Here is a 20,485-nt window from a genome sequence, read left to right as displayed (position 1 = left end):
AAATACAGTAAGTCACAATAACTGGCCCTAGATCAGTCAGATCCACTCCAATCATAATCCAATCTAGATCCTGTTAACAGTGGGATCTGATCCATAATCAGCTGCTGTGACAATCAAGTCAAAGTTGTCTCCAATCCCCACCTATCCCTTTACACTCAGACCTTTTCTCTTCAGAAGGACTGCTATAGAAGAGGGCTAGAGATCTGCCAAACATGTCTCTCTAGCCCTCCATCTCGCCTGACACTGAATCCTGGCCTCCTATTGGCTGCTAAAGACAGCTAGCTCACCTCTGACCAATCAACAGAGCAGATGATCCAGATTGGGCGGGTGTTATGGGGTGTCGCTCCCTGAGACAACACACAGGCTATGATCAGACAGCCTTCAGGGGCTTAGCAGTGATCTTTAGTGTCACACACACTGTACTGTACACAGCTGGTGCATGAGAAGTGTATAACAGAAGCATTTGGTCTGAAGGGCCTGGTCACCAAACACAGGAGACAGGTATGTAATCACACTAAACCTCTAGCTATGCAGATAAGGAACTAAGTCTCATCACGACCCACAGAGTGACACCCAGCAGTTACCCTACACAGGCAGAGCGGAGGAGCTGGACGAATGTATTGTAACTGTGCAACGAGACACACTTCCTGTCTCTGTCAGCACACACACACACACACACACACACACACACACACACACACACACACACACAGAAAGCCTCAGGGTCTCAGCTGAATGCACAAGCCCAAAGAAAGCCTCAGGGTCTCAGCTGAATGCACAAGGCCCTTATCATTGACAGACAGCTGCTCCTCATCACAGCACATTAGACAGACAGACAGTTTATTATACTGTATCCACTGATACATTTTACATTTACATTTAGGTCATTTAGCAGACGCTCTTATCCAGAGCCACTTACAGTTAGTGAATGCATACATGTTTTGTTTTTTTCATACTGGCCCCCCGTGGGAAACGAACCCACATCCTTGCCGGCCAAACCCCCCCCCCCCCCCCTACCTTGGACGACGCTGGACCAATTGTGCGCCGCCCATGGGTCTCCCGGTCGCGGCCGGCTGCGACAGAGCCTGGACTCTAACCAGGATCTCTAGTGGCACAGCTAGCACTGCGATGCAGTGCCTTAGACCACTGCGCCACTCGGGAGTCTGATAGATGAACCTTCACACCGTCTGACTCCATAAGTTACAGAGTCAAACTACGGCTGCAGCCTTCACTGCTCCTGGATCAGTTATTCTAAGGTCCTGTTGGGATAGTTTCAAAAGGCATCCTAAAGAGTCATGTCCTAGAGAGGGACTTACTCTGGCGAGTTGAGGTTGAGTCCTAGCGTTGTCAGGTCACTGCCCAGTGCTAGGTGCACCATGCCTGGGTCTGTCTCCGCTGCCCTGATGAACGTTAACAAGCCAATCATCCCAAACTGGTCTGTTACCATACCCCCGGGAATGTTGGTCACACGACCTGGAGGGGAGGAGGAGGAGGAGGAGGAAGAGCAATGAGGAGTGTGTTTGACCCCGTCAATTAACTACAGGAATGAGTGTTGAACTTTGACCTTGGTGCCCGGCTGATATGGATAAAATCACCAGGGTACATTTTTGACCACATGACCTGACCATGGAAAAGTCAAGTTTTAATGTCACATGCACAAGTACAGTGAAATGCCTTTCTTGCAGATCTAAACCCAACAATGCAGTAATCAATATCAATGTATTACTAGAAAAAAACACCAGAAATAAGAATAGGAAATATGAAATACACAATAAAGTAATTAAGTAAACAAGCACAGGAAATCTTTTTTAAAAAGTGGCATGGAGCTCGGCCCCAGTGATGTACTGGGCTGTCCCCACAACCCTCTGTAGAGCCATGCGATCCAGGGCGGTGCTGTTGCCATACCAAGCGGTGATGCAGCCAGTCCAGATGCTCTCAATGGTGCAGCTGTAGAACTTTTTGAGGATCTGAGGGGCCCATGCCAGACTTTTTCAACCTCCTGAGGGGGAAGAGGCGCTGTCGCACCTTCTTCACGACTGTGCGTGTGTGTGGACCATTTTAAGTCTTCGGTGATTTGGACACAGAGGAACTTGAAGCTCTCGACCCGCTCCACTACAGCCCTGTTGATGTGGATGGGGGCATGCTAGCCTCCCCATTTCCTGTAGTTCACGATCAGCTCCTTGGTCTTACTGACGTTGAGGGAGAGGTTGTTGTCCCGGCACCACACTGTCAGGTCTCTGACCTCCTCCCTGTAGGCTGTCTCATCGTTGCCGGTGATCAGGCCTACCACCGTCGCGTCGTCAGCTAACTTAATGGTGTTGGAGTCGTGCATGGCCACACAGTCGTGGGATAACAGGGAGTACAGGAGGGGACTAAGCACACACCCCTGTGGGGCCCCTGTGTTGAGGGTCAGCATGGCGGAGGTGATGCTGCCTACCCTCACCACCTGGGGTCGGCCCGTCAGGAAGTCCAGGATCCAGTTGAAGGGGGAGGTGTTCAGACCCAGAATCCTAAGCTTGGCGACAAGCTTGAAGGGGACTATTGTGTTGAACGCTGAGCTGTAATCAATGAACAGCATTTTCACATAGGTATCCCTCTTATCTAGGTGGGTGAGGGCAGTGAGGAGAGCAATTGAGATTGCGTCATCTATGGATCTGTTGGGGCGGTATGCAAATTGGAGTGGGTCTACGGTGGCTGGGATGGTGGAGTTAATGTGTGCCATAACCAGCCTCTCAAAGCCCTTCATGATTACAGAAGAGAGTGCTACAGGGCGGTAGTTATTGTGGCATGAAGCCTTAGAGTTCTTAGGAAACAGGGATGATGGTGGTCATCTTAAAACATGTGGGGAATACAGACTGGGACAAGGAGCGTGTGAAAATGACCGTGAATACGCCTGCCAGCTGTTCTGCGCATGCTCTGAGAACGCGCCCTGGAATACCGTCGGGGCCCGCGGCCTTGTGGGTGTTGACCTGATTAAAAGACCCTTCTCACGTCGGCCTCAGAGAGCGAGATCACCCAATCCCCCGGGTCGGTGACGGCCCTCACACGCGGCTCGATGTTGTTGTCAAAGCATGCATAAAATGCATTGAGATCGTCTGATAGAGGCATCGTTCGGCAGATCACGGCTGGGTCTTCCTTTGTGATCTGTAATGGACTGTAGCCCCTGCCACATGCAGCGGGCATCGGCGCCTGTGTAATATGATTCCACCTTATTCCTATATTGTCCTTTTGCTCATTTGATGACTCTGCGGAGGTCATAGCGGGACTTCTTGTACTTATTCCTGTCTTCGGCCGTAGCATCAGGGTTGTGTACGATAGCTCTGTGTGTGGTAGTCCTGCTCTTTAGTTTAGCGCCAACATCTGTGTTAATCCAGGGCTTTTGATTGGAGAAGCAGCGAACCCTCACCGTGGGTACAATGGTGCTGATGCATTTTCGAATGAAGTTAGACTATAGCGGTCTTCCTAGAGGTCTTCCAAGTCAGGTCCTAGTTATCAACTATAGAGGTCTTCCTAGTCAGGTCCTAGTTATCAACTATAGAGGTCTTCCTAGTCAGGTCCTAGTTGGGTCCTAGTTCTCAACTATAGAGGTCTTCCTACAGGTCTTCCTAGTTATCAACTATAGAGGTCTTCCTAGTTATCAACTATAGAGGTCTTCCTACAGGTCTTCCTAGTTCTCAACTATAGAGGTCTTCCTAGTCAGGTCCTAGTTATCAACTATAGAGGTCTTCCTAGAGGTCTTCCTAGTTATCAACTATAGAGGTCTTCCTAGAGGTCTTCCTAGTTATCAACTATAGAGGTCTTCCTACAGGTCTTCCTAGTTATCAACTATAGAGGTCTTCCTAGAGGTCTTCCTAGTTATCAACTATAGAGGTCTTCCTACAGGTCTTCCTAGTTATCAACTATAGAGGTCTTCCTAGTTATCAACTATAGAGGTCTTCCTACAGGTCTTCCTAGTTCTCAACTATAGAGGTCTTCCTAGTCAGGTCCTAGTTATCAACTATAGAGGTCTTCCTAGTCAGGTCCTAGCTATCAACTATAGAGGTCTTCCTAGTCAGGTCCTAGTTGGGTCCTAGTTATCAACTATAGAGGTCTTCCTAGAGGTCTTCCTAGTTATCAACTATAGAGGTCTTCGTAGAGGTCTTGTCCTGTGACAGGTGAAAAGTTGGAGGGAGAGAAGGACGGAGTGAAGGAGAGCGAGAGAGAGAGAGAGAGAGGAATGGAGCCTCACCGTCCGGTAACACCTGTATGCCTTTTTTCAACTGGTTATTGTTCTGGGCTGTTGAGCTCTTGTCCCCGGGGAACTTGGGCCCGTCTGTGCTACTGGAAGTCTTGGCTGAAGAGTTTAGATTCTGGAGAGAGAGAGGGAGAGAAGAAGGGTTTAGATTCTGGAGAGAGAGACAGGAAGAGAAGAAGCGTTTAGATTCTGGAGAGAGAGACAGGAAGAGAAGAAGAGTTTAGATTCTGGAGAGAGAGACAGGAAGAGAAGAAGCGTTTAGATTCTGGAGAGAGAGACAGGAAGAGAAGAAGGGTTTAGATTCTGGAGAGAGAGACAGGAAGAGAAGAAGGGTTTAGATTCTTGTGTGGTGGCTCTCCTCCGAGCACTAAAGACACAGTACACTTCTGAGTGGTCTTCACTAAACAGAATTTCTCCCTGTGGGATAAATAGTACACTTCTTCAGAACAGAAAAAGAAAGACAGGGAAACTAACACTGGCTTCATTAAACAGCCCTCCTACAATGGATTTTAGAAGCCACATCGATAGTAAACAACAGTTCACAACTCCCTCATCCTTCTCCCCCCTCAATCCATTAGAGATGCTGTTTCATTGACCGTGTTGATTCCCCCAGCAGCCATCTACCCCCTGCTACTAGAACACATTTCCCTGCAACATGAATCAATAATAGGTTCATTTGCCCTAGTTTTGTTTGAGGTCTCTCTACCCATTGACTAAGCCTCAGAGCTGAGCAACATTAAATCAGACTCACACAGACTCTGATCAACTCCATTCAGGCGGAATAACACCAAACGGACCTTATATCGATGTCTAGGGTAGTAAGTTCGTCCTAGAGATGAAAGACTCACCGTTTTGCTGTCGTCGTTGTTCGACGTGGTGTCCTTGTAGTTGGGACCAGGCAGTGCAGGGAAATCCTCGTTGTGGATGGAGAAGTCTTGGGACTGTTCGTTTGACGGTTTGGTGACCATTCCAACTGCAGTACAGGAGGAGAGGGTGGACAGGTTCTAGCTCAGGTAAATACAGGGACAACGGACGGACAATAGATTTTCACTCTGGAAGACAATGATCAATATCACTGCATCCCAGCAACCCAGAAGCAAAGGTACATTTTTTATTTTTTCACACAGACCGGGACACGCACACACGCACTCTCTCTCTCTCCCTCCATAGAGAGCCGTCCCAGCCAGTGGGAGGAGAAGAGGAGTGGGGTTAGGGTGTCTCACCATAAGGGGCCCTCCCAGCCAGTGGGAGGAGAAGAGGAGTGGGGTTAGGGTGTCTCACCATAAGGGGCCCTCCCAGCCAGTGGGTTGAGAAGAGGAGTAGGGTTAGGGTGTCTCACCATAAGGGGCCCTCCCAGCCAGTGGGTTGAGAAGAGGAGTGGGGTTAGGGTGTCTCACCATAAGGGGCCCTCCCAGCCAGTGGGTTGAGAAGAGGAGTGGGGTTAGGGTGTCTCACCATAAGGGGCCCTCCCAGCCAGTGGGTTGAGAAGAGGAGTGGGGTTAGGGTGTCTCACCATAAGGGGCCCTCCCAGCCAGTGGGTTGAGAAGAGGAGTGGGGTTAGGGTGTCTCACCATAAGGGGCCCTCCCAGCCAGTGGGTTGAGAAGAGGAGTGGGGTTAGGGTGTCTCACCATAAGGGGCCCTCCCAGCCAGTGGGTTGAGAAGAGGAGTGGGGTTAGGGTGTCTCACCATAAGGGGCCCTCCCAGCCAGTGGGTTGAGAAGAGGAGTGGGGTTAGGGTGTCTCACCATAAGGGGCCCTCCCAGCCAGTGGGTTGAGAAGAGGAGTGGGGTTAGGGTGTCTCACCATAAGGGGCCCTCCCAGCCAGTGGGTTGAGAAGAGGAGTGGGGTTAGGGTGTCTCACCATAAGGGGCCCTCCCAGCCAGTGGGTTGAGAAGAGGAGTGGGGTTAGGGTGTCTCACCATAAGGGGCCCTCCCAGCCAGTGGGTTGAGAAGAGGAGTGGGGTTAGGGTGTCTCACCATAAGGGGCCCTCCCAGCCAGTGGGTTGAGAAGAGGAGTGGGGTTAGGGTGTCTCACCATAAGGGGCCCTCCCAGCCAGTGGGTTGAGAAGAGGAGTGGGGTTAGGGTGTCTCACCATAAGGGGCCCTCCCAGCCAGTGGGTTGAGAAGAGGAGTGGGGTTAGGGTGTCTCACCATAAGGGGCCCTCCCAGCCAGTGGGTTGAGAAGAGGAGTAGGGTTAGGGTGTCTCACCATAAGGGGCCCTCCCAGCCAGTGGGTTGAGAAGAGGAGTGGGGTTAGGGTGTCTCACCATAAGGGGCCCTCCCAGCCAGTGGGTTGAGAAGAGGAGTGGGGTTAGGGTGTCTCACCATAAGGGGCCCTCCCAGCCAGTGGGTTGAGAAGAGGAGTGGGGTTAGGGTGTCTCACCATAAGGGGCCCTCCCAGCCAGTGGGTTGAGAAGAGGAGTGGGGTTAGGGTGTCTCACCATAAGGGGCCCTCCCAGCCAGTGGGTTGAGAAGAGGAGTGGGGTTAGGGTGTCTCACCATAAGGGGCCCTCCCAGCCAGTGGGTTGAGAAGAGGAGTAGGGTTAGGGTGTCTCACCATAAGGGGCCCTCCCAGCCAGTGGGTTGAGAAGAGGAGTAGGGTTCCCACCTCCTTCCCTCCGACTCCGGTCTGCTAACGCTGGGAAGTCTGACAGGTCCAGGCCCGTCACGTTTTCACTCCCGTCTATAGCAGGGAGGAGACACAGGACAAGGGAACAGTTAGTCAAGTCACGGCCCAATTTATTTTAAAAAGCATTTCGGTGTCTCACACTTACAGAAAAGACTAGCTGTTAAAGAGCCTCATGGCAACCCTCTTGCTAGTCCATCCGTTACAGAAACAAACCGCAAACCTCTGCTTTACAAAACAATTTTCTAATTACAAAATGTTTTAATGACTTTGTCATCAATGAAGGAGGGTATCAATCAATCAGACAGCCAATCAATGTCTTGAACATCACCTGTTCCATTGAAGATGTTGCTCGATAACGAATTGTTCATCCCGAACGACGGATTCCTGTTCATTCCAAACCCTGACATACTGAAACACAGAGACACCATTTCAGTCTGACTTCAATTTGACATTTGACTCATTCAGCAGATGCTCTTATCCTGGGCGTATTACAAACATTGACACACTGAAACAACATGGAGAGACACACACTCACCATTTCAATTTAATTCCTGTTTCAATTTGACAAGTCTGAACAAACCATACAATATAGAAAAGTCCCTAAAAAGCCCAAAACCAAGCTATTAGAACCCCCCATAACACCCTAAGGCAGTCCTAGGTACCGGCTGATATAATGACACAGCAGCCTAGTAATAATGGGTACAGCCGGCACCCGACCAGCTTCCATTACCGAGCACCACGGTCATTACATGGTCTGACTCTGTACCCAGCTAAAAGGTTATCGCTCCCTGTTTCAAGGCTAATTTAATCTCATTGATCAGACTAATAACACACATTTAAATAGCACTCTGTCTGGCAGAGCTTGACATAGGGAGAAAAAAAAAAACTAAAAAAATAGCAGTCCTCCATGTTTGCCTTTGAATGCAGATGGGTCAGGCCAAAGTGAAGACCTGTAAAGGACTGTATTCTCAGAGTGTCAAGAGGTGCGGATCTAGGATCACTGTAATTATGATATAAAAGGCTAAACTGATCCTAGTTCAGCACTCCCACCCTGAGACACTGGTTGCTGTAATCGTACAACAGAGATTGAGGAAGTCTCCTCTGGCTAAATGACTACCGTGTTGCATCAGGAGGGAGAGACGCGTTACAAAAGTACACACTGTTTTCTAATGCGTAAATGGTGTTTGCCTTTCAAAACATCCCCACTGCCCATGCCAAATGGGAATCTGTAGGCCAACCAGGTTCTTCAAAACAGCCCTTTCATTGAATGAAACCCTCGACCTTGGGCTTCATAGAAAATCCTTATTAATGCAATGGACTGATCCTAATGGGTAAGCTAGACAGATACATTGTAAAAAATATATATGACTACCACACATACGGTTTAGATACAGATATACATTTATGTATGTATCTATTGTTGTTGTCATATAACATATTCGCAAGGCATCTCCATGGAGACAGAACAGTGGTGGACTACTTCATCTGTACTGTGAGGACTAATTAGCTCCACTATGGAAGAATCACAGAGATGACAGGAGAGAAAGAGAAAATTAGGGGAAGAGGGAGAGGAGAGGAGGAGAGGGAGAGGGGAGAGGGGAGAGGGGAGAGGAGGAGAGGGAGAGGGAGAGGATGGGAGAAGGAGAGAGGGAAGGAGGGGAGAAGGAGAGGGAGAAGGAGAGGAGATGAGAGGGAGAAGGAGAGGGAGAAGGAGAGGAGAGGGAGGATGAGAGGGAGAAGGAGAGGAGATGAGAGGGAGGGGGAGAGTGGAGGGAGAGTGGAGGGAGAGGGGAGAGGGAGAGGGGAGGGGTTTGGGGAGGGGGAAGGGAGAGGGAGAGAAAGCGTGAGGAAGAGGGCGAATGAATGAGGCAGTGCATGTTTTGCATTTAAACTGCCCTTACTCATACCTCTTCCCTCTCCTGCTCTCTTACCTCGCCCTCCTTCCTCTTCCTCTTCCCTCACCCTCCTTCCTCTTCCCTCACTCTCCTTCCTCTTCCCTCACCCTCCTTCCTCTTCCCTCTTCCCTCACCCTACTTCCTCACCCTCCTTCCTCTTCCCTCACCCTCCTTCCTCACTCTCCTTCCTCTTCCCTCACCCTCCTTCCTCTTCCCTCTTCCCTCACCCTACTTCCTCACCCTCCTTCCTCTTCCCTCACCCTACTTCCTCGCCCTCCTTCCTCTTCCTCTTCCCTCTTCCCTCACCCTCCTTCCTCTTCCCTCACCCTCCTTCCTCACTCTCCTTCCTCTTCCCTCACCCTCCTTCCTCTTCCCTCTTCCCTCACCCTACTTCCTCACCCTCCTTCCTCTTCCTCTTCCCTCTTCCCTCACCCTCCTTCCTCTTCCCTCACCCTCCTTCCTCTTCCCTCACCCTCCTTCCTCTTCCCTCTTCCCTCACCCTCCTTCCTCTTCTCTCGCCCTCCCTCTTTCCTCTTCTCTCTGTGCAGAGTTCTTAATCATCACAGCTTGTGTGTTTTCCCCAAGGCAGTAAACAGTGAAACGCTTGTTGCTCCTGACAGACGGACTCACACTATTAATGTCCTTAGAGTACAACAAACAAACAAACAGTCTCCTTTCAGCCACAGAGTGCATCAATCACTTCATAGGACAAGAGAATAGTAAGTCCATCAGCCATTTGGATTGAGACTCAGACTACTTGATACACTAGACTAGCGACTATGAGAACAATAAAGTATCTATCCTTTTAAATACCCCACAGGGGATGTACAAGTTCACACTTCAAGGAAGAAGAGGAGATGGGCTCTTGTGCTGTTGTGGCTAAACCGGTGATAATGTTTGTCTTTATTCCATGGAACCAAAAGGTTTGACTGGCTTCTATACCATGTCTTTATATTATAGTAGGGAGGTAAAAGGTTTGACTGGCTTCTATACCATGTCTTTATACTGTAGTAGGGAGGTAAAAGGTTTGACTGGCTTCTATACCATGTCTTTATACTGTAGTAGGGAGGTAAAAGGTTTGACTGGCTTCTATACCATGTCTTTATACTGCAGTAGGGAGGTAAAAGGTTTGACTGGCTTCTATACCATGTCTTTATACTGTAGTAGGGAGGTAAAAGGTTTGACTGGCTTCTATACCATGTCTTTATACTGTAGTAGGGAGGTAAAAGGTTTGACTGGCTTCTATACCATGTCTTTATACTGTAGTAGGGAGGTAAAAGGTTTGACTGGCTTCTATACCATGTCTTTATACTGTAGTAGGGAGGTAAAAGGTTTGACTGGCTTCTATACCATGTCTTTATACTGTAGTAGGGAGGTAAAAGGTTTGACTGGCTTCTATACCATGTCTTTATACTGTAGTAGGGAGGTAAAAGGTTTGACTGGCTTCTATACCATGTCTTTATACTGTAGTAGGGAGGTAAAAGGTTCACTGGCTTCTATACCATGTCTTTATACTGTAGTAGGGAGGTAAAAGGTTTGACTGGCTTCTATACCATGTCTTTATACTGTAGTAGGGAGGTAAAAGGTTTGACTGGCTTCTATACCATGTCTTTATACTGTAGTAGGGAGGTAAAAGGTTTGACTGGCTTCAATACCATGTCTTTATACTGTAGTAGGGAGGTAAAAGGTTTGACTGGCTTCTATACCATGTCTTTATACTGTAGTAGGGAGGTAAAAGGTTTGACTGGCTTCTATACCATGTCTTTATACTGTAGTAGGGAGGTAAAAGGTTTGACTGGCTTCTATACCATGTCTTTATACTGTAGTAGGGAGGTAAAAGGTTTGACTGGCTTCTATACCATGTCTTTATACTGTAGTAGGGAGGTAAAAGGTTTGACTGGCTTCTATACCATGTCTTTATACTGTAGTAGGGAGGTAAAAGGTTTGACTGGCTTCTATACCATGTCTTTATACTGCAGTAGGGAGGTAAAAGGTTTGACTGGCTTCTATACCATGTCTTTATACTGCAGTAGGGAGGTAAAAGGTTTGACTGGCTTCTATACCATGTCTTTATACTGTAGTAGGGAGGTAAAAGGTTTGACTGGCTTCTATACCATGTCTTTATACTGTAGTAGGGAGGTAAAAGGTTTGACTGGCTTCTATACCATGTCTTTATACTGTAGTAGGGAGGTAAAAGGTTTGACTGGCTTCTATACCATGTCTTTATACTGTAGTAGGGAGGTAAAAGGTTTGACTGGCTTCTATACCATGTCTTTATACTGTAGTAGGGAGGTAAAAGGTTTGACTGGCTTCTATACCATGTCTTTATACTGTAGTAGGGAGGTAAAAGGTTTGACTGGCTTCTATACCATGTCTTTATACTGCAGTAGGGAGGTAAAAGGTTTGACTGGCTTCTATACCATGTCTTTATACTGTAGTAGGGAGGTAAAAGGTTTGACTGGCTTCTATACCATGTCTTTATACTGTAGTAGGGAGGTAAAAGGTTTGACTGGCTTCTATACCATGTCTTTATACTGTAGTAGGGAGGTAAAAGGTTTGACTGGCTTCTATACCATGTCTTTATACTGCAGTAGGGAGGTAAAAGGTTTGACTGGCTTCTATACCATGTCTTTATACTGTAGTAGGGAGGTAAAAGGTTTGACTGGCTTCTATACCATGTCTTTATACTGCAGTAGGGAGGTAAAAGGTTTGACTGGCTTCTATACCATGTCTTTATCCTGTAGTAGGGAGGTAAAAGGTTTGACTGGCTTCTATACCATGTCTTTATACTGCAGTAGGGAGGTAAAAGGTTTGACTGGCTTCTATACCATGTCTTTATACTGCAGTAGGGAGGTAAAAGGTTTGACTGGCTTCTATACCATGTCTTTATACTGCAGTAGGGAGGTAAAAGGTTTGACTGGCTTCTATACCATGTCTTTATACTGTAGTAGGGAGGTAAAAGGTTTGACTGGCTTCTATACCATGTCTTTATACTGTAGTAGGGAGGTAAAAGGTTTGACTGGCTTCTATACCATGTCTTTATACTGTAGTAGGGAGGTAAAAGGTTTCACTGGCTTCTATACCATGTCTTTATACTGTAGTAGGGAGGTAAAAGGTTTGACTGGCTTCTATACCATGTCTTTATACTGTAGTAGGGAGGTAAAAGGTTTGACTGGCTTCTATACCATGTATTTATACTGTAGTAGGGAGGTAAAAGGTTTGACTGGCTTCTATACCATGTCTTTATACTGTAGTAGGGAGGTAAAAGGTTTGACTGGCTTCTATACCATGTCTTTATACTGTAGTAGGGAGGCAAAAGGTTTGACTGGCTTCTATACCATGTCTTTATACTGTAGTAGGGAGGTAAAAGGTTTGACTGGCTTCTATACCATGTCTTTATACTGTAGTAGGGAGGTAAAAGGTTTGACTGGCTTCTATACCATGTCTTTATACTGTAGTAGGGAGGTAAAAGGTTTCACTGGCTTCTATACCATGTCTTTATACTGTAGTAGGGAGGTAAAAGGTTTGACTGGCTTCTATACCATGTCTTTATACTGTAGTAGGGAGGTAAAAGGTTTGACTGGCTTCTATACCATGTCTTTATACTGTAGTAGGGAGGTAAAAGGTTTGACTGGCTTCTATACCATGTCTTTATACTGTAGTAGGGAGGTAAAAGGTTTGACTGGCTTCTATACCATGTCTTTATACTGTAGTAGGGAGGTAAAAGGTTTGACTGGCTTCTATACCATGTCTTTATACTGCAGTAGGGAGGTAAAAGGTTTGACTGGCTTCTATACCATGTCTTTATCCTGTAGTAGGGAGGTAAAAGGTTTGACTGGCTTCTATACCATGTCTTTATACTGCAGTAGGGAGGTAAAAGGTTTGACTGGCTTCTATACCATGTCTTTATACTGCAGTAGGGAGGTAAAAGGTTTGACTGGCTTCTATACCATGTCTTTATACTGCAGTAGGGAGGTAAAAGGTTTGACTGGCTTCTATACCATGTCTTTATACTGTAGTAGGGAGGTAAAAGGTTTGACTGGCTTCTATACCATGTCTTTATACTGTAGTAGGGAGGTAAAAGGTTTGACTGGCTTCTATACCATGTCTTTATACTGTAGTAGGGAGGTAAAAGGTTTGACTGGCTTCTATACCATGTCTTTATACTGTAGTAGGGAGGTAAAAGGTTTCACTGGCTTCTATACCATGTCTTTATACTGTAGTAGGGAGGTAAAAGGTTTGACTGGCTTCTATACCATGTCTTTATACTGTAGTAGGGAGGTAAAAGGTTTGACTGGCTTCTATACCATGTCTTTATACTGTAGTAGGGAGGTAAAAGGTTTGACTGGCTTCTATACCATGTCTTTATACTGTAGTAGGGAGGTAAAAGGTTTGACTGGCTTCTATACCATGTCTTTATACTGTAGTAGGGAGGTAAAAGGTTTGACTGGCTTCTATACCATGTCTTTATACTGTAGTAGGGAGGTAAAAGGTTTGACTGGCTTCTATACCATGTCTTTATACTGTAGTAGGGAGGCAAAAGGTTTGACTGGCTTCTATACCATGTCTTTATACTGTAGTAGGGAGGTAAAAGGTTTGACTGGCTTCTATACCATGTCTTTATACTGTAGTAGGGAGGTAAAAGGTTTGACTGGCTTCTATACCATGTCTTTATACTGTAGTAGGGAGGTAAAATGTTTCACTGGCTTCTATACCATGTCTTTATACTGTAGTAGGGAGGTAAAAGGTTTGACTGGCTTCTATACCATGTCTTTATACTGTAGTAGGGAGGTAAAAGGTTTGACTGGCTTCTATACCATGTCTTTATACTGTAGTAGGGAGGTAAAAGGTTTGACTGGCTTCTATACCATGTCTTTATACTGTAGTAGGGAGGTAAAAGGTTTGACTGGCTTCTATACCATGTCTTTATACTGTAGTAGGGAGGTAAAAGGTTTGACTGGCTTCTATACCATGTCTTTATACTGTAGTAGGGAGGTAAAAGGTTTGACTGGCTTCTATACCATGTCTTTATACTGTAGTAGGGAGGTAAAAGGTTTGACTGGCTTCTATACCATGTCTTTATACTGTAGTAGGGAGGTAAAAGGTTTGACTGGCTTCTATACCATGTCTTTATACTGTAGTAGGGAGGTAAAAGGTTTGACTGGCTTCTATACCATGTCTTTATACTGCAGTAGGGAGGTAAAAGGTTTGACTGGCTTCTATACCATGTCTTTATACTGTAGTAGGGAGGTAAAAGGTTTGACTGGCTTCTATACCATGTCTTTATACTGTAGTAGGGAGGTAAAAGGTTTGACTGGCTTCTATACCATGTCTTTATACTGTAGTAGGGAGGTAAAAGGTTTGACTGGCTTCTATACCATGTCTTTATACTGTAGTAGGGAGGTAAAAGGTTTGACTGGCTTCTATACCATGTCTTTATACTGTAGTTATCTCACCTGTTCAAAGTTTGCCTTTATTATATGTAGCCAACAGGTCTTCATGGTTTCTATATCCTGTCTTTACAATGTTCAATACATCACCCAATGATAACGTTTTGCCTTCATTCTAGTGTTACCCGTTGATGGTGAAGGGTTGGCGGGACTGCTGTTGCTTGGGCATGCAGATGATGCTTGGAGAGGCGCGGTTGGGGCTGCCCAGGCCCGAGCTGCCCATGCTGTTGGTCCTGCCCCCACTGGGCATGCCCCCCACCATGACCTCCTGGCGCCCCACCTGCTGAGAGGGGTTCATCATGTTCCGCGTGTTCATGGGCAGGATGCCCCTGTAGTGGAGAGAGAGAGAGAGAGAGGAGGTGGTATCTCAGACACATGGATGTGATCAGGGTGACGTGAAAAGCACGCCAGAGAAAAAGAGAATGGAATAAGAATTGCTTTTAAAATTAGGCATGATGGGTAATATTTACCTACTCAACAACTAACAGTCACAACCCCATATGGAGCAGCTTATCTGGGTGCTACTAGCTCCACTGCCATGAACAATATTATCCTTTTGCCAAGCAAGCAACTTCTAATGCATCAATGAGCTGAATCAAGTTGGTAAAATCAGACATGCTGAGATGAATCCCCGAGCCAACTAGGTGACTAAAATGTGATGGTAAAGGCAGTACGTGGCCTATACGTGGAGGGGTTACCTGCTTGGCGAGGGCGGAGTATGGAGGGACATTGTGGGGGCCACTCCGGTGGTTGCGGTGACGTGGCTCGGTAGCTGGTTGCCCTGTGTTAAGCTACGGTTCAACTGAGGAGTGTTGTTGCTCATACCCCTCATAGGGAACCCTAGGGCACCTGGACGTCACACAGGGGAGAAAGATGGTTAGAGCTGGAGAGATACAGGCTTGATTGACATGGTCAGCTATATTCCTTTACTAAGTAGACATCCACAGAGAGACAATGGGTTAGAGTTGGCGCTAAACAGGCTTTGGATAGGTAAACTCTGAAGACACTAGGCTATATTCCTTTAAAATACTTGGGAGAAACAGAGATGGAGTATTGACAACAGCTGACAGGAGAAGCCGATAGTGACTGTGACAACATGGAATGGGGCCTAAAGCCCAGACGACTGTTTTTCTATTGAGCTGTGCATCAAGGTTGGGCTCAATGACACTTTCAACTCAGCCAATTCAAATCCACTTCCTGAACTGAACAGGATATAAAATGGACCCCAATCCTTTTCTGTAGAACATTATGCCACAGGTTGGTCATATTAACCCAGCTAAAGGACCAGCGCAGTGGACGTTTTCTTACGTCCCAAATGGCACCCTATTCCCTATTAAGTGCACTACTTTTAACCAGTGCTCTGTGGGCCCTGGTCAAAAGTAGTGCACTATATTGGGAATAGGGTGCCATTTGGGACTCAGTCGTTGTCTGTTCTGCTCTCTGTGGTGAAGCCATCCTCTGAGGGATCCATGGCAACAGCCCACACACCTGCCCACCTCTTCTTCTGCCCCTGAGATGGAACACCTAATGTAGTGCAGTGTAGTGTGTTTCAGATTAATGTGTAATGTACTGAATGCAGGCTAAACAGTGACTGAATGTAGGCTAAGCAGTGACTGAATGTAGGCTAAGTAATGGTCGAGTGCTCAAAGCCATGCATGGATGGTGTAGGGACAGCGGAAGAGCAGTGCTTACTTTGTGGCCCGTATAAACTGGCACCAAGCTGCGACAATTGACCTGACAACGATGGGGATGGAGATGCCAGCATCTGGAAGACAGGGAGCAGGAGATGCATGTTAGTGGAGGTTCATTCATTCACAATTGACCTGGGGTTTCGGTCATCAAAGATCTTTTCCATTCACTTTACAAAGAAAGTAATCTGTTTGGTGGGATAAAATGGTATGTAATGTTAAATAAGCAGGCAGCAGTATGCTGCTGTTGTATGTCAGCATTCTGGATCATTCTTTTCTTGGCCCAGCATCTGTGTATCGGCTACATCACGTACACTCTCCCAGACAGACAACCAGGCCAATTGGCTCTACTAGTCTACTAGTAGGGGTGGAACGGTACACGTATTCCTACAGAACCGTTCGGTACGGGGACCTCGGTTTAGTCCGGACTGTGAACCCGAATAAAAAATATATATATTTTAAAAAAACTAAGCCTATACCTACGCTGTGTTGTATGCCTCGAGTAAATACGAGCTGTAAAAACATTTCAGGCTATTCCGTTAAAACAACTAGAGCCTATATGCGCACGTTGTATTCAAAATTCAAATCTTAAAATTGGTGCATTTCAAACTGTCATTTTGGGAGGCGCAGCCGGGAACTAGTTCTGTACGATTGAGTGGTGGGGTCGATAAACCAGAAGGATTCTCCATCGTCGCTTAAATCTCCAGTTCGGGAACATTTTGGCTTCCCAGTAGATTACACCGGCGATGGACAGACAGAGTTCTCAACATGAATAGCCTATTGCAGCTGCCAACACAAACATATTGACACATTTACTCCGACATCACCCAGTACTCCTACTACCAGAGCAAGACAAATGCATTTGTTTTTTATTTTTTCTTAATCTCCCCTCGGTATTCAAGCAGTTGATTCTGACCGGGCCAAATAAATGACAAGAGCGGTAGGTATGTTTATAGCCGCGGATACGCGCTCATTCTCGGTGGTTGAGAAGAATAAGGGAATTCAGCGCCTTGTGAAAGTGCTCGAGCAACGTTACGAACTTCGCCCTCTCGCACTCATTTCAGCAAACAGGCAGTACCTGCTCTATATAAGCAAGCTAAAGCTGAAGTTGTCAATGAATTGGCCAATGCACCCTGTGTTGCGCTGACTACAGTTGGACGGACCTCCAGGACTACAGAGCTACTTCCCCAAAGTAGGAGAAGAGAAGTCCCGCGGTACAGACACGCCCCCTTTATGAGAGTCACACGTATGCAAAAAAAAAATCTCGTTGTAAGAAAACATACACTAAACAAAAATATAAAAACGCAACATGTAAAGTGTTGGTCCCATGTTTCATGAGCTGAAATAAAAGATCACAGACATTTACCATAAGCATAAAAAGCATATTTCGCTCAAATTTAAAAGAAATGTGTTTACATCTCTGTTAGTGAGCATTTCTCCTTTGCCAAGATAATCCATCCACCTGACAGGTGTGGCATATCAAGAAGTTGATTAAACAGCATGATCATTACACAGGTGCTACTTGTGCTGGGGACAATACAAGGCCATTAAAATGTGCAGTTGTGTCACACAACACAATGCCACAGATGTCTCAAGTTGAGGGAGCGCGCAATTGGAATGCTGACTGCAGAAATGTCCACCAGAGCTGCTGCCAGAGAATTGAATGCTAATTTCTCTACCATGTGCCTCCTCCAACTACGATTTAGAGAATTTGGCAGTATGTCCAACTGGCCTCACAACCGCAGACCATGTTTAACCATGCCAGTCCAGGACCTCCACATCTGTCTTTTTCACCAGCGGGATCATCCGAGACCAGCCAATGGACAGCTGATGAAACTGTAGGTTTACACAACTGAATAATTTCTGCTCAAACTGTCAGAAACCGTCTCAGGGAAGCTCATCTGCGTGCTCGTCATCCTCACCAGGGTCTTGGCCTGACTGCAGTCCGGCGTCGTAACCGACTTCCGTGGGCAAATGCTCACCTGCGATGGCCACTGGCACACAGGAGAAGTGTGCTCTTCACGGATGAATCCCGGTTTCAACTGTACCAGGCAGATGGAAGACTGCGTTTATGGCATCGTGTGTGCGAGCGGTTTGCTGATGTCAACGCTGTGAACAGAGTGCCCCATGGTGGTGGTGGGGTTATGGTATGGGCAGGCATAAGCTACGAACAACAAACACAACTGCATTTTATTGATGGCAATTTGAATGCACAGAGATACCATGACAAGATCCTGAGGCCCATTGTCGTGGCATTAATCCACCACCATCACCTCATGTTTCAGCATGATAATGCACGGCCCCATGTCGCAAGGACCTATACACAATTCCTGGAAGCTGAAAATGTCCCAATCCTTCCATGGCCTGCATACTCACCAGACATGTCACCCATTGAGCATGTTTGGGATGCTCTGGATCGACATTTACGACAGCGTGTTCCAGTTCCCGCCGATATCCAGCAACTTCGCACAGCCATTGAAGAGGAGTGGAACAACATTCTACAGGCCACAATAAAACAGCCTGATCAACTGTATGCGGTGTTGCGCTTCATGGGGAAAATGCTGGTCACACCAAATACTGACTGGTTTTCTGATCCACGCCCCTAACTTTTTTTTAAGGTATATGTGACCAACAGATTAATATCTGTATTCCTAGTCATGTGAAATCCATAGATTAGGGCCTAATTAATTTATTTCAATTGACTGATTTCCTTATATGAATTGTAAGTCAGTACTATCTTGGAAATTGTTGCATGTTGCTTTTATATTTTTGTTCAGTGTATACTGTATGGTTGACTGTCATCAGTCATAAGGTAAAGCTGTACGGCGCTTGTAACACCAGGGTAGTGGGTTCGATCCCCGGGACCACCCATACATAAAAATGTATGCACACATGACTGTAAGTCACTTTGGATAAAAGTGTCTGCTAAATGGCATATTATTATTATTATTATTACTATATAGCCTATGGTTATGGTTGGCTGTCATCAGTTATAAGGAAAAGCTATATACCGTATGGTTATGGTTGGCTGTCATCAGTTATAAGGAAAAGCTATATACCGTATGGTTATGGTTGGCTGTCATCAGTTATAAGGAAAAGCTATATACCGTATGGTTATGGTTGGCTGTCATCAGTTATAAGGAAAAGCTGTATACCGTATGGTTATGGTTGGCTGTCATCAGTTATAAGGAAAAGCTATATACCGTATGGTTATGGTTGGCTGTCATCAGTTATAAGGAAAAGCTATATACCGTATGGTTATGGTTGGCTGTCATCAGTTATAAGGAAAAGCAACAGACTTCAGGAGCAGAGAAAGCTCAAAGTAACACCAAAGATTAAATGTTTAGTTTCCCAAATTATGGAGCTTTACACAAACTGTTTCACTACTACTTTTTTGTTGTTGCTTTTAATCTGAAAATGAGACAAGCCTGCCAGTTCATCATGTGATCACAGTGCTTAGTCCTCTGGTGCATTCTAAATTAGACAAGCCTGCCAGTTCATCATGTGATCACAGTGCTTAGTCCTCCGGTGCATTCTAAATGAGACAAGCCTGCCAGTTCATCATGTGATCACAGTGCTTAGTCCTCTGGTGCATTCTAAATTAGACAAGCCTGCCAGTTCATCATGTGATCACAGTGCTTAGTCCTCCGGTACATTCTAAATGAGACAAGCCTGCCAGTTCATCATGTGATCACAGTGCTTAGTCCTCCGGTACATTCTAAATGAGACAAGCCTGCCAGTTCATCATGTGATCACAGTGCTTAGTCCTCCGGTACATTCTAAATGAGACAAGCCTGCCAGTTCATCATGTGATCACAGTGCTTAGTCCTCCGGTACATTCTAAATGAGACAAGCCTGCCAGTTCATCATGTGATCACAGTGCTTAGTCCTCCGGTGCATTCTAAATGAGACAAGCCTGCCAGTTCATCATGTGATCACAGTGCTTAGTCCTCTGGTGCATTCTAAATGAGACAAGCCTGCCAGTTCATCATGTGATCACAGTGCTTAGTCCTCTGGTGCATTCTAAATGAGACAAGCCTGCCAGTTCATCATGTGATCACAGTGCTTAGTCCTCTGGTGCATTCTAAATGAGACAAGCCTGCCAGTTCATCATGTGATCACAGTGCTTAGTCCTCCGGTACATTCTAAATGAGACAAGCCTGCCAGTTCATCGTGTGATCACAGTGCTTAGTCCTCTGGTACATTCTAAATGAGACAAGCCTGCCAGTTCATCATGTGATCACAGTGCTTAGTCCTCCGGTACATTCTAAATGAGACAAGCCTGCCAGTTCATCGTGTGATCACAGTGCTTAGTCCTCTGGTGCATTCTAAATGAGACAAGCCTGCCAGTTCATCATGTGATCACAGTGCTTAGTCCTCTGGTGCATTCTAAAAGGGAACAAGGAAAACAGTGTTGAGATACATGAAAGTGTCTGAAAAAGAAATCACATTAACAGGTGCCATTTCCTTAACTGTATGTCACCTGAAAGCTGCAAATGAGGTGAAGGCCAGGTGTGAATTATACCCCACTGTGAGAGAGAATATCTTTAGCACAGAACACAACGGCGTAAAAAAGAATAAACCAAATG

The 20,485-nt window shown here is 46.1% G+C and overlaps 1 protein-coding gene across 1 annotated transcript; it reads right to left on the bottom strand.

Annotated features, from left to right (window-relative positions):
* Positions 1-1,312: 1,312 nt before the first annotated feature.
* LOC311119137 (CCR4-NOT transcription complex subunit 2-like) lies at positions 1,313-15,973 on the bottom strand (the record flags this gene model as incomplete). The annotated part of the gene is made up of 8 exons (XM_084193883.1): positions 1,313-1,473; positions 4,229-4,349; positions 5,083-5,207; positions 6,792-6,917; positions 7,192-7,271; positions 14,334-14,537; positions 14,907-15,057; positions 15,901-15,973. 8 exons carry the CDS (start codon positions 15,971-15,973, stop codon positions 1,313-1,315), a joined length of 1,041 nt encoding a protein of 346 aa, XP_084050009.1.
* Between the last annotated feature and the right edge of the window lie 4,512 nt (positions 15,974-20,485).

This window comes from Coregonus lavaretus (genome assembly GCF_964263955.1).
Source record: "Coregonus lavaretus genome assembly, contig: HAP1_SCAFFOLD_2531, whole genome shotgun sequence".
NCBI lineage: Eukaryota > Metazoa > Chordata > Actinopteri > Salmoniformes > Salmonidae > Coregonus > Coregonus lavaretus.
This window is presented reverse-complemented; position numbering and strand designations above follow the sequence as displayed.